The sequence below is a fragment of the Chlorocebus sabaeus genome, chromosome 20 (assembly GCF_047675955.1).
Source record: "Chlorocebus sabaeus isolate Y175 chromosome 20, mChlSab1.0.hap1, whole genome shotgun sequence".
Classification (NCBI taxonomy): Eukaryota; Metazoa; Chordata; class Mammalia; order Primates; family Cercopithecidae; genus Chlorocebus; species Chlorocebus sabaeus.
In genome coordinates, this window is record NC_132923.1 from 126431859 (window position 1) to 126448838 (window position 16980).

The 16980-nt window shown below is 46.2% G+C and overlaps 1 protein-coding gene across 7 annotated transcripts in view; it reads right to left on the bottom strand.

Annotated features, from left to right (window-relative positions):
* Positions 1-1757: 1757 nt before the first annotated feature.
* KIF1B (kinesin family member 1B) overlaps positions 1758-16980 on the bottom strand; it is a 176229-nt gene continuing 161006 nt past the window's right edge. For all 7 annotated transcript variants that reach the window (XM_073007847.1, XM_073007848.1, XM_007980610.3 and 4 more), the window contains 6 exons: positions 13571-13642; positions 11693-11814; positions 8836-8985; positions 8279-8471; positions 7948-8066; positions 1758-6804 (listed from right to left, as the gene is read on the bottom strand). In XM_073007847.1, coding sequence (XP_072863948.1) covers positions 6762-6804; positions 7948-8066; positions 8279-8471; positions 8836-8985; positions 11693-11814; positions 13571-13642 — 699 coding nt within the window. In that variant the 3' untranslated portion in view covers positions 1758-6761. The remainder of the gene's footprint in view (positions 6805-7947; positions 8067-8278; positions 8472-8835; positions 8986-11692; positions 11815-13570; positions 13643-16980) is intronic.

The following is a 16980-nucleotide window of genomic DNA, read 5'->3' on the forward strand; positions in this document are numbered from 1 at the left end:
CTCTAATGAAATTCCAAGTCCTCACCTCAGCCCTAAATACCCTGGTCCCTGGCTACTTTCTGATGTCTTCTATTGCGTTCCCAGTCCCTGACTCCATACCAGTGACCTTGCTATTTCTGGAACCTACTGAGGACACTGCTGCCTCAAGGGATTCATTTCTCTACTTGGAGACCTCTTTGCCCAGGGGTTTGCATGGTTTACCTTATCCTTTAATTCCAGAGTCTGCTCCAATGTGATCTCCTGAGAGGCCTTCCCTGACTGTGCCATCTAAACACATCCCTCCTTCCCATCCCTCTTTCATCCTTTTATTTAGCTGCTTTCCTCCAAAATACTTAAGACTGATGTTGTTAATTTGTTTAAACAACGTCTTCCCCACTGGAATGGGAGGGCACAAGTGCATGGGCCTGCTTTGTTTGCTGCTGAATTACTGCACCCAGCAGCACACCAGGCACAGGGTGGGTACTCAAAATATTTGTTGGAACAAATCATTGCTTTTAACCTGAGGGCTGCTCCTCCCTCCCTTCTTCTGTTTCTCCCCACCCAGGACAGCGGCCCCTGCTCATGCTCTGCTCATGATGAGGGCTTGTTAAATTAAATTGACATGTTGGAATTTTCAAATCCTCATTTACCCTTCCCCACCCCAAAAAAACAACATGGCCAGGTGCAGTGTAATCACACCTATAATCCCAGCACTTTGGGAGACCGAGGCGGGCGGATCACCTGAGGTCAGGAGGTGGAGACCAGTCTGGCCAACATGCTGAAACACCGTCTCTACTAAAAATATTTTTTAAAAAATTAGCCAGGTGTGGTAGCAGCCGCCTGTAATTGCAACTACTTGGGAGGCTGAGGAAAGAGAATTGCTTGAACTGGGGAGGCAGAGGTTGCACTAAGCTGAGATTGTGCCATTGTACACCAGCCTGGGCAACAAGAGTGAAACTCCGTCTCAAAAAAATAATAGGCAGGGCACGGTGGTTCACGCCTGTAATCCTAGCACTTTGGGAGGCCGAGGCGGGTGGATCACAAGGTCAGGAGTTTGTGACCAGCCTGGCCAACATGCTGAAACCCTTCTCTACTAAAAATAAAATCAGCTAGGATGTGGTGGCGGGCACCTGTAATCCCAGCTACTTGGGAGGCTGAGGCAGGGAGAATCGCTTGAACCCGGGAGGTGGAAAGTTGCAGTGAGCTGACATTACGCCACTGCACTCCAGCCTGGACGACGGAGTGAGACTCTATCTCAAAAAAAAATAAAAATAAATAAATAATAATAAAAATAAAAATACAAAAATTAGCCAGGCGTGGTGGCGCACGCCTGTAATCCCAGCTACTCAGGAGGCTTAGGCAGGACAATCGCTTGAACCCAGGAGGCAGAGGTTGCAGTGAGCGGAGATCTTGCCACTGCATTCCAGCCTTGGTGACAGAGCAAGACTCTGTCTCAAAAAAAAAAAAAAAAAAGCCAACACAACACTACAGAATTATTGGAAGGCATACAAGGAGACTTCAGGAGAAAAACGACAAATCTTCCAGCCAAAACAACCACTTACATCTTTGGGAGAAAAGTACTTTCAAAGAAACAGCACCATATTAGCTTTCTTGTTTATATAAAAACCACCACTTTGAATATCAGAAAGGAACACTTAAGTGATGATATCGTGACTTCTGTCTTAGAAAGGTATTATCTTTGCAAGTCAAGAAAAGAAATCTTTGTGTAATTACCTTTCAAGGGGTGCAAGAATAAATGCACATCGAGAGCCTTCGGATGCACTGGCTGTACCTTTATTATTTTTACCTCGTTCACTAATAGTTCCGTGATGCAAGGTTACCATACACAGTTAGATAATGTCTGCATTGCACATCTAAGGCTATACAGCAAAAGAATCAGAATTAGTACAAATACAAGAACTATATTTACAGTCTGTATACTCAAGCTCCAAACATCAGATAATATTTACAAAATAAAACATGAAAATGAAAATCCAAAATTAATAATGTACATTGTTGCTAATGTGCTCAACTCCTTCACTGGGGAGAGATCAGTTTGCAAAGTCTTGGTTCAAAAAGGCCACTTATGCATTATGGGTTTTGTTGTCATGTGTGAGGATGGTGACAAGAGACTTGCAATCTCAACAGACAAGTACTTTAGAGCCACAAAGTCTAAGACGATGCCTTAAATACAAGAAGGCTGGTGGACTCCTCAGGTGAACTGATGCAAGAATACGCAGAATGAAAAAAAAAAGAACTCGAAGACACGAAGAACACCACACAACAGCCAGGTTTTGGCAAGAGACCAACCTCAGCTCAGACTTTCCATCCGAGCACAGCCGTTTGGCTGTGAGCTTTTTACATGAATTTTATAGCAACTCTGATTTCTTCCTTTAAATGACTGGAGGCTTTTTAAAGATCCTATGGGGCTCAAATACTAACTTCATAAATGGCCTTTTGAACAATAGCAGCAAATAATCTCTCAGCTGATAGTTCAATTTACTAAGGAAGCACAAATTAAAACATTCCTGCTACACAGTCATGGTCTGGCCACACACCGGGGTGAATCACTGGCCCTGGTGAACAACTGTAGTGCACACAAGTTACAGTCCTATGTAAACACATCCAGCAAACCTTCTGGGAGCAGCAGCAAAATCAATCTTTTCTTTTGAGACAGAGTCCTGCTTTGTCACCTGGGCTGGAGTGCAATGGTGCAATCTCAACTCACTGCAGCCTCCACCTCCCAGGTTCAAGCGATTCTCCTGGCTCAGCCTCCCAAGTAACTGGGATTACAGGCACACGCCACCACGCCCGGCTACTTTTTGTATTTTTAGTAGAGACGGGATTTCACCATGTTGGCCAGGCTGGTCTTGAACTCCTGACCTCAGGTGATCCACCTGCCTTGGCCTCCCAAAGTGCTGGGATTACAGGCATGAGCCACCACACCCGGCTGAATTTTTTCTTTTTAAGGGGCAGGTTAACAATCACATTTTAAAAGGGAACCAAAAGAAAAACTGAAAGACCCAAGTGAAACAAGCCCTGATACTGTCCCTTGGAACCCGAGCGGGACACAGCATGAGGGAAATGCGGAAAGAGTAGCGATGAGTGTGCACACTGGAGGATCTCTTCTCTGCAATCCACTGTGCAAGTAAGTATAGCTGGATAAATATACATAGACCTGACAAAATTAAATATCCCTGTAAATTAGACAATAAGCAGCAGGCAACGAAGTCTTTGCTTTGGAACATGTGCCAGGCAAAGTCATCTTGTTTTTAGATCCCAAGAGACAGTTCACAATGACTTAGTTCCTTCATCTGAAATGAGCTGAAAAATCCATCAAAAATAGGAGCAGTATCTGAAGTCTGTATGACTGAAGGGAAAAAAAACATATAATAGTGGTTTTTTAGTTGGGAAACTCACTCCATTGCCCCTTGCGGTCAGCACGTTTAACAACGAGCTGGGGCTCAGGTGCCCGGCCACTGCCACAGGCAGCCCTTGCCTGTGCTCCTGACTAGCGCATGGGCTGGCCGACCCTGCACAGTCCTGGCCTGAGCGCTGACTGACTCCCAGGAGGGGACACAGACACAGAGACGGTCTGAGCATTGATTTGGGGCGGTAGTGAGGCCATATTTTGCTTTAACGGGAGAAAGGAGGATGAGAGAGAGAGGAGGAGGTGATTAGTTTTAACTAGCACTCATTTCTTTGAATTTGCCTAAGAATTCTCTTTCCTGCCTTTCACATTTTTTGCTTATTTAAAGGCGTGCTTTAAGAAAATAAATAAATAAATAAAGGTGGTTTCCTTAAGGGCTGGGTTTCTTAACTTTTCCACCACAACAGCAACAACTAGAGCCTCATAAACAGTTCCTGCCACAAATCTTCTCTCAGAGCTTCAGAGTGGGGATGGTTCTGTCGGGCAAAGGAGCACCCACCCTGGACGTGCTGGGGGCCAGCAGAGGCTGTCTGCACCTGCCAGCCACAGCAGGGGCTCCCCAGAGGGTGGAGAGCATGCAGAACACGACCACTCTGCTCCTTCTGGCTCCCTAAGAGGCCTTCTTATCCAGGCACGCTATGAACAGACAGTCCAGTTTGGCCTGTTCTAATGTCTGATACTTCCAAAGCAAAGACTTACCAAACCAGTTTTGTATGAGTTGGAAGAAAAACCGAAGTCATTTCAGTGTATCACATAATTTCAAACTCTCAGGCTTCCCACCGTCCTGTGTCACAGACATGGATCCTCTGTCACACTTTGTAACAGCAGCATCAATGACTTAATTTTAAAAGTGACCTTCAAATTCCATCTTCATTTCCCTGAAATTAGATTTGATTCCAGTCCAGGCAGCCATCTCTAAGCACCAACAGATCCTGCTGGTTTGAATAGAACCAGAAGGGCATATTGTGTCCATCAGACAATGAAACTTCTAACTACGTTAAAAAATCTCACATACCACTTAGAAAACAAATAACATCAGAGTTAGTGACCTATGTTTTAACGGGAGGAAGAAAATTTTAAAAAAAATCCACCATAGAGTTTCTGCTGGTCACTTTTCAGGTATAGACACAGCCTGTGATTCTATCCTCTCCTTTCTCTCTCCATGATTCACTTTTCCTCCTCTTCACAATGCAGTGATAAGGAGCGAAGCTGGGAGACCTGTTCTTTGGAGATGAGCCCAACCAGGAAGTGAGAAACAAAGGTGTGGACGATGACACAAGTCTTCCTAGCAACAACTCTGCAGAGGCGTGCAAGGCCCTGGCCTTTGCTGCATGAAGCGGGAGGTCATCCAGCTACCTACCGCCTGAGAGTCAGCAACCTCAAGGCCGAGGACCTCACCAAGTAGGAGCGAGCAGATACTTTCCTGAATGCCTGAGCGATGGTGAAATAGAGAGGTCTGAGCAAGGGAAGTAAAGGATGGTGTAAAACAATCCCAAGACAACTGGCAAAGCAACTGAAGTCTCTGGAGGCTTTCCTTTTCCCCTCTTATCCTGGAAAACTTACTGGCAGCTGAAAGAGACAGACTTATCTTCTCTGATGGTCTCAGAAGCCAGATGACCTGGTCTGTCAGAAGGAAAGAAGACTCTGTCCACAGTGAGCATCCTCCGTTCTCCCTGGGCAGTTTCCACACCACATGGAGAGGAGCAGGGAATAAGCAACAAACGCTGGGGCCCAGGCTCCCTGGACGCTCTTCTGTGCCCCTAGGCATATTGTGTTTTGTTGGGAGTAGTGGTCGCGGTTAGTTTTAATCCTGGGATCCAGAAAGCAAAGCCTGCCACATTTGCTTATTTATGAGTATAGAGAGCATCACTGAAAGCATCTTCAACTTGACAAGCATCAATGAAAATGACTGCTGGATTCAGAGGGAGACTTCCAAGTGTATGTCTGAAAGCTACATTTCTTTGATCAAAGGGAGCTGTAACAATCACAAGGTCACTAAAGCATAATCTTTTTTTTTTTTTTTTGAGATGGAGTCTTGTTCTGTCACTCAGGATGGAGTGCAGTGGTGCAATCTTGGCTCACTGCAACCTCTGCCTCTTGGGTTCAAGCAATTCTCCTGCCTCAGGCTCCCAAGTAGCTGGAATGACAGGAGTGCGCCACCATGCTAACTAATTTTATATTTTTAGTAGAGACGGGGTATCACCGTATTGGCCAGGCTGGTCTTGAACTCCTGACCTCGTGATCCGCCCGCCTCGGGCTCCCAAAGTGCTTGGATTACAGGCGTGAGCCACTGTGCCCAGCCTACCCAGCATTATCTTAATCATAACAGTGACCATCAAGTTTGTCACCAGAAAGTGAAACACTCCCGCCTTGTGGAACATTTATGTATGACATGGCACTAATTCCAACTGTACCACCACCATCACTAATGCCAAAATCAGAACTGAGCCACTCCTAGAAAAGAGCTTCCCTCCCAGCAGAGAAAAAACACTGGGCAGGAATCCTGCTGTGAGGAGCTACAAGCATCCCACTGCCTGCTGCCCTCATGGCCCACAGCCAAACCCTGGGGTCCCCTGAAGTCTACCCAAAGCATCCTTGGCATTTCCCTTCACACGAGGTCAAGAGCAGCCACTGTCCCAGGCCCACTGAAAAAGCATCTCTTCTCCTCTCTACCAGTAAATAAAAATTCCATAATTATGCTCTAAAAAGCCCCAACTTTGACTCAGAATATAACTGTTCCAGTTCTATGCTCACCACCACCTTTTCCCCGAATGGAAATGCAGGGATTAGCCTTGGCAAAAAGAGACAGAGGGGGAAAAAACGATTGTTTTTTTCCTCTCAGGTTCTAAAAAGGCCAGATGTCTCCTCCCTTAGTCTCTAAGCCACCCAAGAAAAATTAAAGTGATATCACGAACAGAGAAAAGAAGAAAAAAGTATCATGTTGTCTTCAGAAACAGACAAAGGTGTCTGGTGACAGCAGCACAGACATCAGAGGTGCTCATGATGGGGACCTATCATACAAAAGGAAGCCAAAGTACACCCACAATTATTTGGAGATTCACCAGATCCCCTCAGAGCTTTTGTGTTTGTGTGTGTGTGTTTGTGTGTATTTAAAAACATTTTTTCCTTTTGTTAGGCCACATGCTACTAACAAGATTCTCAGCACAGGAAAAAAGAAAAGAGTACAGAGCAATGGAGATGGGGACGGGAGAGCTGGAAAAGTGCTGGACAAGGAGGGAGAAGTAGTTAAGCCACAGGATTACATACAAGAGTCACCGTCAAGAATCACAAAGAGAAATGAGAGGTAACGTTTTATCTCTCGAAGGCGAGTGAGGGCACTCGGCAGAGTCACTTAGTATTTCGGCTGGCTCGGGCATCTGCGGGAAAGCTTTGACCTATGGGGGACAAACGGGGAGGTAGGATTAGAAGTCTGGGTACAAGTGTTGGCCCCTCACAGTCCTCTCCCTCTGAGGCTCCCTCCTGGAGCATCTTCCTATTTGGCACCGCAGGCCTAGGCCTCTAAACTTTCTACTCCAGGACCCCGTGACACAAGCCCTTAGAGAGCCTGAGGCTGAATCACAGGGCTGGAGGTTGGGAGGCCATTAAGATTCTCACTGTCTTCCCTTTACTCTCTGCCCTGGGCCCCATATGCAGACCTCTTGAGAACAAAAAGACAAAGAAGAAAAATAATTGGTGCACATGTGTGACCAGAGTCTCCCTGGTGGTTCAGAACATGACGATGTCTTACAAGATGCAGAGGCCGCATTACCACCCCACAACCAATTTACACACCTGTCTTTCCTCTCTTTTAAATTTATTTTGAAAAATACTTCCTTTCAAGCCAGATATGGTGGCTCACACCTGTAATCCCAGCACTTTGGGAGGCCAAGGAGGGCGGATCACCTGAGGTCAGGAGTTCAACACCAGCCTGGCCAACATGGTGAAACCCCGTCTCTACTAAAAATACAAAAAAAATTAGCTGGATGTGGTGGTGGGCACCTGTAATCCAAGCTACTCGGGAGGCTGAGGCAGGAGAATGGCTTGAACCTGGGAAGTGGAGGTTGTGGTGAGCCAATATAGTGCCATTGCACTCCAGCCTGGGCCACACAAGAGCGAAACTCCATCTCGAAAAAGAAAAAAAAAAAGAAAAATACTTCCTTTCCTATTTATCTTGATACTCCTGAAGCCAAAAGCCAAAGAGAGAAAGAAAACACAGAACAACTTCTAGACTGGGTGCAGTGGCTCATGCCTATAATCCCAGCACTTTGGGAGGCCAAGTTGGGTGGATCATTTGAGGTCAGGAGTTCGAGACCAGCCTGGCCATTGTGGTAAAACCCCCTCTCTACAAAAAATATAAAAATTAGCCAGGCATGGTGGCGCGTGCCTGTAGTCTCAGCTACTGGGGAGGCTGAGTCAGAAGAATCGCTTGAACCAGGGGCGGAGGTTGCAGTGAGCCACTGCACTTCAGCGAGATAGAGTGAGACTCCGTCTCAAAAAAAAAAAAACCAACAAAAACAACAACAAAAACAACTTCTTACCGTATTGTGCCAGCGAGAAGTGGGTTGAAGGCATACAACCAGTCGTTCATGTCTTTGTCATTCAGGGCCTGCAAAAGGACCCCACGGTGCTTTGTGCAGACAGCAAAGGTGTTTGGTGTCTGAAAGAAAAATGCAGGTAGACAAGAAAGTTACTATAAAGACAGCAATGGGGACTGCCTTGCCATATTCCCAAGGCATATAGCACTTCACAAAGGAAGTTCAAGACCAGAGAGAAAGGGGAAATTTCACACCACAAAACAGAGAGTACAGAACTCAAAAGGGAAGGAAGGGCACATGTGGCGATAAGAAACCAAGACAGGGCAGGACGGACCTTCACCATGGCCTGCTGGTCCTCGCTGTACTCCACCTGTGCTGTGGACAGGTTAATGATGCCACGCTCCACAGGGTCTTTGTCACTGTTATAGATGAAGACATAAGGCCGACGGACGACAACAAAATGTTTCGCCCAGTTACTGTAAAGTGGTTCCTTAAAATGAAGGTATCCTTTCTTAGAGACCACTGAGCTAAAAAGGACAATATGACATAAAGTTAGTTTCTCACAAAAAGAAAATAATCACGTGCTGAGGACCATCAAAATATGCCACACCTAGGTCAAGATTCAACAAAACAGGCAAATGACCTCTTTGGCCTAGAATCTTATCTGCCAAAGTAATGCAGCAAAAGAGTGAAACCATGCCATGGCAACCTGCTGCGCCAGGGTGCAGATGCATCATGAGACCCAACTGGAGAAACCCGGACCAGCCCTCTCACCCCAGACTCAACCTGCATTAGACTACAGTACAGACCTCACACAGAAGAGCTGTCCAGTCCATTCTTCCTGTGGATGTGTTTTTTATAGATGGAATTCCTGCTTAATATAGTACTCACCCTGGTCTAATTTCTTCAATATCTGGAACAAGATTGAGAAATTCATTTTTTCCTGCTCGGGCCAAATAGGGTGTTTCCACAGCTGGGACAATCTGAAACTGTTCAAATTCTGGGCAGGGACTAGAGGCCCGGGAATTGGCTTCTGGGGTCCTTTAAAAGAGAGAGATTAGAAAGAAAAGGGTAACAACAGTATCACTTACGATCAAGGCACACTGAGTACTGTCTCACTGGGAGGAATACAGTGCCCCTCCCTAAACCCCAGCTACAAACTTGAGTTTCAGAGATCTCAGCTGAGGAGACGAGCTGGCTTCAGAAAGTTAACTCTGAATTCAACTGGTATCCTTCTGAAGTTATGAAAGGAAACTGATCATTGATGACCACTGGGTCACAGTCTCTCTGCCTATATTAAAGCCGTCTGAACACATTATCTGGAATATGAACTCTATTCCTTTATATGTTTCTTTTTAGTCTCATGGCCACACCAAAAGTGATGTTTCTCAAAGTGTGCTCCCAGCCAGCAGCATCAGCTTCACCTGGAAAACTGTTCAAAACCTCAAATTCTTAGACTCCAAGCCAGACCTACGGAACGAGAACTCTGGGTGGGGTTGAGCCATGGGGGCTTCAACAAGCCTCCCAGGGGATGATGATGCACACTGAAGTCTCAGAGGGCCACTGCCTTAGAAAATGGAAGAGAAAGCAAACAAATGGGAAGACCCTGGGTTCCTGAATGGTCATGCAGAGTAGACCTGCACCACTGACCTGGACCTGGACCAGCCCTCATGACTACTGTGTGATAAATAAATTCCTATACTCCGTATTGTTAGGTATCTTTGTAGAGCAATGTAGCATTGTATCGCACTAATTCTAAAAAGCCCATTTTAACATTTTTTATACTTTATTATTTCTTTTTTTTTTAAATCGAGTTGGCCTGATGCAGTGGCTCACGCCTGTAATCCCATCACTTTGGGAGGCCAAGGTGGGTGCATCACCTGAGGTCAGGAGTTTGAGACCAGCCTGACCAACATGGCGAAACCCCGTCTCTACTAAAAATACAAAAATTAGCGGGGCATGGTGGTGGGCGACTGTAATCCTAGCTACCCAGGAGGCTGAGGCACGAGAATTGCTCGAACCCGGGAGGTGGAGGGTGCAGTGAGCTGAGATCGCGCCACTGCACTCCAGCCTAGGTGACAGAGTGAGACTGTCTCAAAAAAAAAAAAAAAAATGCTGGCGCAGTGGCTCACACCTGTAATCCCAGCACTTTGGGAGGCTGAGGCAGGTGGATCACAAGGTCAGGAGATCGAGACCATCCTGGCTAACACGGTGAAACCCCATCTCTACTAAAAATACAAAAAATTAGCCGGGCGTGGTGGCAGGCGCCTGTAGTCCCAGCTATTTGGGAGGCTGAGGCAGGAGAATGGTGTGAACCCAGGAGGTGGAGCTTCCAGTAAGCTGAGATCACGCCACTGCACTCCAGTCTAGGCGACAGAGGAAGACTCCCTCTCAAAAAAAAAGAAATAGAGTCTCACTCTGTCACACAAGCTGGCATGCAGTGGTGCAATCTCGGCTCACTGCAACCTCTGCCTCCCAATCTTCCTGCCTCAGCCTCCCTAGTAGCTGGGATTACAGGTACATGCCCCTATGCCTGGAGGCTCACTGCAGCCTCAACCTCCCAGGCTCAAGCAATCCTCCCACCTCAGCCTCCTGAGTAGCTGGAACCACAGGTGCATGCCATCATGCCTAACTATTTTATTTATTTTTTGTAGAGATGAGGGTCTCCCTGTGTTGCCCAGGCTGATCTCAAACTTGTGGGCTGAAGCAATCCTCCCACCTCAGCTCTCCAAAGTGCTGGGATTACAGGTATGAGCCATTGTACTCAGCCACCATTTATTAAATTGGGATTCATATTATAATTGATGGCATGCTGAAGTTAGTTGTCAGTGCTTTTTCTTCTTAGTGACACAGAATAGTCCCTACAGTCTGTGGCATCCTAAATTTAATGAAATTACCTGGTTGTGTTATTTTCTCCAGTCACCTTTGCCTAGGTCAGTGTTGGTACAATAAGATAGACAGGTGGATAACCAGATGAGAATAATTGATGGAGATGCACAAGAGTGAGGGTGTGTTGCAAAGAACGGATTATGATGATGAATCATGGACTCTAGACTAAATTTGTCTTTTTCTTTCTCTTTTTTTTTAGGGACAGGGTCTTGCTCTGTCGCCCAGGGTGGAATGCAGTCATGCAATAATAAAACCTCACTGCAACCTTGAACTCCTGGATTCAAGCAATCCTCCCACTTCAGCCTCCCAAGTAGCTGGGACCACAGACACAGGCCACCACGCCTGACTATCTTATTTATTTTTTGTAGAGATGGCATCTTGCTATGTTGCCAAGGCTGGTCTCGAACTCCCAGCCTCAAGCAATCCTCCCGCCTTGGCATCCCAAAGTGCTGGGAACCACCTCACCTGGCCTTGTCTTTATTTTTCTTACCTACATAATTTGCTGTGGAATCAAAATATTTTTTTCCAAAACAGTTTCAAAATATTTTTCCCAAGATAGGACTTCCTATGTCTGTTGTTATGACTGGGGAGACAAGCAGGGGTAGGAATGGAGGACAAAACTAGCAGAAAGGGATGAAGAAGACAGTCATCATGAGTTGATGATGCAGAAGGTTAGTAAGCCAATATGTGAAGAGCTGCCAGTAGCTAGCACCTCTCCAGTCACCATGATAGCCAAAAAGGCTCCCACACATTTCCAAATGCTGCCTAGGGAGAAGGTGCTGCCTTCAGTCAAGAACCATTGAGCTAAAGGAAGGTTCTTAGATTGATTGACTTCTCTCAGTGAAATCTGGATACTTACTTCTGATCCAAAGAGTTGCTCCTAGAGTCTACCAGAGAGGGGCAGGTGGAAGAGGGAGTGAGGGTGGCACTGCTGAAACTGGACTCAGAGGGATCCCGTCCAATTGGAGAGATATCAGACAACTGAAAGCAAACCAAACACTGCAAGTTACATTCAGCTGGAAAAAAGCTGCCTCTACAATAACAATAGCGAGTTTCAACAACCAGAGCCTCACTTTGATACATCTTGTTTCAGAAAGTCATTTAAGAAAACAAGCCCATATGTACAATTATTATTTATCAATAAATAAATACATAGATAAAATTTTAAGAGACAAGGCCTTTGCTCTGTTGCCCAGACTGGAGTGCAGTGGTGCAATCTCAGCTCACTGCAACCTCCACCTCCCGGGTTCAAGCAATTCCCCTGCCTCAGCCTCCTGAGTAGCTGGGATTGCAGGTGTGAGCCACCACGCCTGGCCCATTGTTTTGTTTTGGGTTTTTTTTTTGAGGCGGAGTTTCACTCTTGTTGCCCAGGCTGGAGTGCAATGGTGTGATCTCGGCTCACGGCAACCTCCACCTCCCAGGTTCAAGCGATTCTCCTGCCTCAGCCTCCTGAGTAGCTGGGATTACAGGCATGCGCCACCAAGCCTGGCTAATTTTGTATGTTTAGTAGAGATGGGGTTTCTCCATGTTGGTCAGGCTGGTCTCAAACTCCCAATCTCAGGTGATCTGCCTGCCTTGGCCTCCCAAAGTGCTGGGATTACAGGCGTGAGCCACGGCGCCCGGCCCCCGGGGTCCATTATTATTATTTTAAGAGACAAAAAAATACTCTGTCATCCAGGTTGGGGTGCAATGGCACGATCACACCTCACTAAAGCCTCAAACTCCTGGGCTCAGGCAATCCTGCCTTGGCCTCCTGAGTAGCTAGGGCTATAGGCGTGTACCACCACATTTGGCTAATTTTTCAAAAAATTTTTTGTAGAGATAGTGTATTTGTGCTATAGTGCCCAGGCTGGTCTCAACCTATTGGCCTCAAGCGATCCTCTTATCTTGGCCTCCCAAGTGCTGGGATTACAGGTATGCGCCACCACACCCAGCCCCTGAGTTAATGAGTGGTACTACAGTGGTGCACCTTACATGTGTTAGGCATTGTTCTAATAATATGGCAGAGGATCTGCCTCCCTGGAGTTTAAGACAGACAATAAACTACTCACCAAGCACTTAAAAAGCATCAGGAAGCAATTAGCGCTACAGCAAAAAATAAAGCTAGAAAGAGGGGTGGGTAGAAAGTTTCAGAGAGCTGTCAGATTACCAGGTGTTAACAGAGTCCACTCACAGGAGGCGATAAATGGAGTAGAAAAACGAAAGAGGTAAGAGAGCCAACCACGGGAATACCTGGGGAAAGGCAATTCCAGGCAAAAAAATAGGTGTGCAAAGACCCCAAGGCAGGAATGAGCTGGGAGGGTTTAAGGTCAAGCTGACTAGAATTGAGTGAATAACACAGAAATTCTCTGAAGTGTTTACTTCACTCTTTGTTGAAGTCAATAAAACTTTATGCCACCAAGAACCTCAGGGTTTCCTTGTACCCTGGCATAGAATAACATACCACCTCCCTATAGAATATTCTCCTCCAAAGGAGTCATGAAAAAGTCAAAATGTTTCCCATCTGATAATCACTCTAAGAGACACAAAGGAGTACTTTTATCTTCAGAAGTCAGTGTTCGGACACTGAAAAATTAGAATGACTACCAGAGCAGTATGTCATAAATTTTAAAATACAATGCTATGCCCATGTCAAGTTGCTTAAAAGCAGCAAAAACCAGGAATAGGTAATCTGGGATGCTGTGGAGAAATCAGTTATCAACACATTGGCTAAAAATTACAGCTTCAATGTGCTCACCTTACAGTCACTGATGCTGCCGTGCACCTGGCTGAATTCTCTGTTGAAAGTGTGGGTGAGAAGTTGCAGGCACTAAAGAAGAGAAAGAGAAGTGCAAGCTGAATGTAAAATGTCAACAGCCAGGAGCCTTGGGATAGCTGACCACGTGGAGGCTCCTGGAGGGCTGAGTTCCCAGGGAGGGCACGGAAGCTCCACATCTCTCCCTATGCATTCGTCCATCTGCTGTTCATTGGTCTCCTTTGCACTGTCCTTTCTAATAAACCAGTAAATGTAAAAACAAACAAACAAAAACCTCAATGACTTAATGAAGCCCTGGATGCAAGGTAGGAGGGGAAATAACATGTCCTAAACCCACAGTGCAGCTCAGATGTTGCCCTTAACAGCTCTAGAAATTAAGTATATAGCAAGGGAAGTTCTATGTATGTCTAATAAAGATAAGGCAAGCGGCTTAAAAAAGCCTTTCTCAAGATTACCAAAGTGAATTACTAAAAACACCATAGTTTTGGCTGGGTGTGGATGGCTCCTGCCTGTAATCCCAGTACTTTGCGAGGCCAAGGCAGGAGGATCACCTGAAGGCAGGAGTTCAAGACCAGCCTAGCCAACATGGTGAAACCTTGTCTCTATTAAAACTACAAAAAATGGGCCGGGCATGGTGGCTCATGCCTGTAATCCCAGCACTTTGGGAGGCTGAGGCAGGTGGATCACAAAGTCAGGAGATCAAGAACATCCTGGCCAACATGGTGAAACCCCATCTCTACTAAAAATACAAAAATCAGCTGGGCGTCATAGTGGGCGCAGGTAATCCCAGCTACACTCGGGAGGCTGAGGAAGGAGACTCACTTGAACCCAGAAAATGGAGATTGCAGTGAACCGAGATCACAGCACTGCACTCTAGCCTGGCAGCAGAGTGAGACTCCGTCCCCTCTGCAAAAACAAAAACAAAAACAAACCCTACAAAAAATGAGCTGGCAATGGTGGTGCACACCTGTAATCCCAGCTACTTGAGAGGCTGAGGCAGAAGAACCGCTTGAAAATGGGAGGTGGAGGCTGCAGTGAGCCGACATTGCACCACTGCACTCCAGCGTGGGCGACAAAATGAGACTCCATCTCAAAAAAAAAAAAAAAAAAAAATTAAAAAAATAAAAATAAATAAAAAATAAAAACACCATAGTTTAGAAGTACTTAAAAATGCAATAGGTGGCAGGGAACAATGGCTCACACCTGTAATCCTAGCACTTTGGGAGGCCAAGGCAGGTGGATCACCTGAGGTCAGGAGTTTGTGACCAGCCTGACCAGCATGGTGAAACGCTACCTCTACTAAAAACACAAAAATTAGCCAGGTGTGGTGGCACCTGCCTGTAATCCCAGATACTAGGGAGGCTGTGACAGGAGAATTACTTGAACCTGGAAGGCAGAGACTGTAGTGAGCAGAAATCATGCCACTGCACTCCAGCCTGGGCCACAAGACCTAAACTCTGTCTCAAAAAAAAAAAAAAAAAAAAAAAAAAGCACTGGGTGCGGTGGCTCATGCCTATAATCCCAGCACTTTGGGAGGCTGAGGCGGGAGGATCACCTGAGACTGGGAGTTCAAGACCAGCCTGACCAACATGGAGAACCCCATCTCTACTAAAAATACAAAATTAGCTGGGCATGGTGGCAAATGCTTGCAATCCCAGCTACTCGGGAGGCTGAGGCAGGAGAATCGCTTGAACCCAGGAGGCAGAGGTTGCAGTGAGCTGAGATCGTGCCATTGCACTCCAGTCTGGACAATAAGAGCGATACTCCGTCTCAAAAAAACAAAACAAAACACAAGTCAATTGCACTCCTTTTCTTTTCTTTTTTTCTTAATTATTTTTTTTAGACACAGGATCTCATTACGTTGCCCAGGATGGGCTTGAACTCGTGGGCTTGGGCAATCCTACCACCTCAGCCTCCTGAGTAGCTGGGACTACAGGTGCATGACACCACAGCCAGCTACCCCTTTAATTCTCAATTCACTCTGGTGCTAAAAGGCATGAAGGCTTCTGGATGGACATATTTTCCTAAATAAACCAGAAGACTATTTGAGTATTAAAACAAACCAAACATAAAACTCCTCTCATTTCTCTCATTTTTGTATTTTCTTTTCAACTGCCCAGAAACCAAACCTGGGAGACATCCTCAACAATCCCTCTGCCTTTTCCCACATACCTCTGCCTCCTTTAGAAAGAAGGCAGTATCCAACCAGATTCCCCTTCCTCTTCATCACACATACCTCTGCCTTCTTTTTATTTTATTTATTTATTTATGTTGTTGTTGTTGAGATGGAGTCTCGCTCTGTCACCCAGGCTGAAGTGCAGTGGCGCGATCGCAGCTCACTGCAACCTCAGCCTCCTAGGTTCAAGCAATTCTCTGCCTCAGCCTCCAGAGTAGCTGGGATTACAGGTGCCCACCACCACGCCCGGCTAATTTTTGTATTTTTAGTAGAGACAGGGTTTTGCCATGTTGGTCAGGTTGGTCTCAAACTCCTGACCTCAGGTGATCTCTTGACCTGGTGATCTGCCGGCCTCAGCCTCCCAAAGTGCTGGGATTACAGGCAGGCGCCCCTGCGCCCGGCCACCTCTGCCTTCTTTAAAATGCTTTTATCTGGCCGGGCATCCACACATCCGTAATCCTAGCACTTTGGGAGGCCGAGGTGGGTGGATCACCTGAGATCAGGAGTTAGAGACCAGTCTAGCCAACGTGGTGAAACTCCGTCTCTACTAAAAATACAAAAATTAGCCAGATGTGGTGGCACATGCCTGTACTCCAAGCTACTAGGGAGGCTGAGGAAGGAGAATCGCTTCAACCTGGGAAGCGGAGGTTGCAGTGAGCTGAGATTGCGCCACTGCACTCCAGCCTGCATGATGGCAGCAAGGCTGCATCTCAAAAAAAAAAAATTTTTTTTTAAGTTTTTATCATTTCTCATCGGATTACTGTAATAAAGATAAAGAATTCTCCCTTCCTCAGCATATCTCTTCACCATCAATCCATTCTCTTTATTGTTGCTAGAGAAATCTTTTTTTTTGAGATGGCATCTCACTCTGTCGCCCAGGTTGGAGTGCAATGGCGCGATCTCGGCTCACTGCAACCTCCGCCTTCCAGGTTCAAGCGATTCTCCTGCCTCAGCCTCCTTAGTAGCTGGGACTACAGGCGCAGGCCACCACGCTCGGCTGATTTTTGTATTTTTAGTAGTAGACACGGGGTTTCACCATGTTGGCCAGGATGGTCTTGGTTTCCTGACCTTGTGATCCACCCACCTCGGCCTCTCAAAGTGGTGGGATTACAGGCATGAGCCACCGCGGCTGGCCGGAAATCTTTCTAAAACACAAGTACCTGTTTAAAATAGCTCTGCATTGCTCCCATCATCCACTCTAAACTCTTCAGTGCAA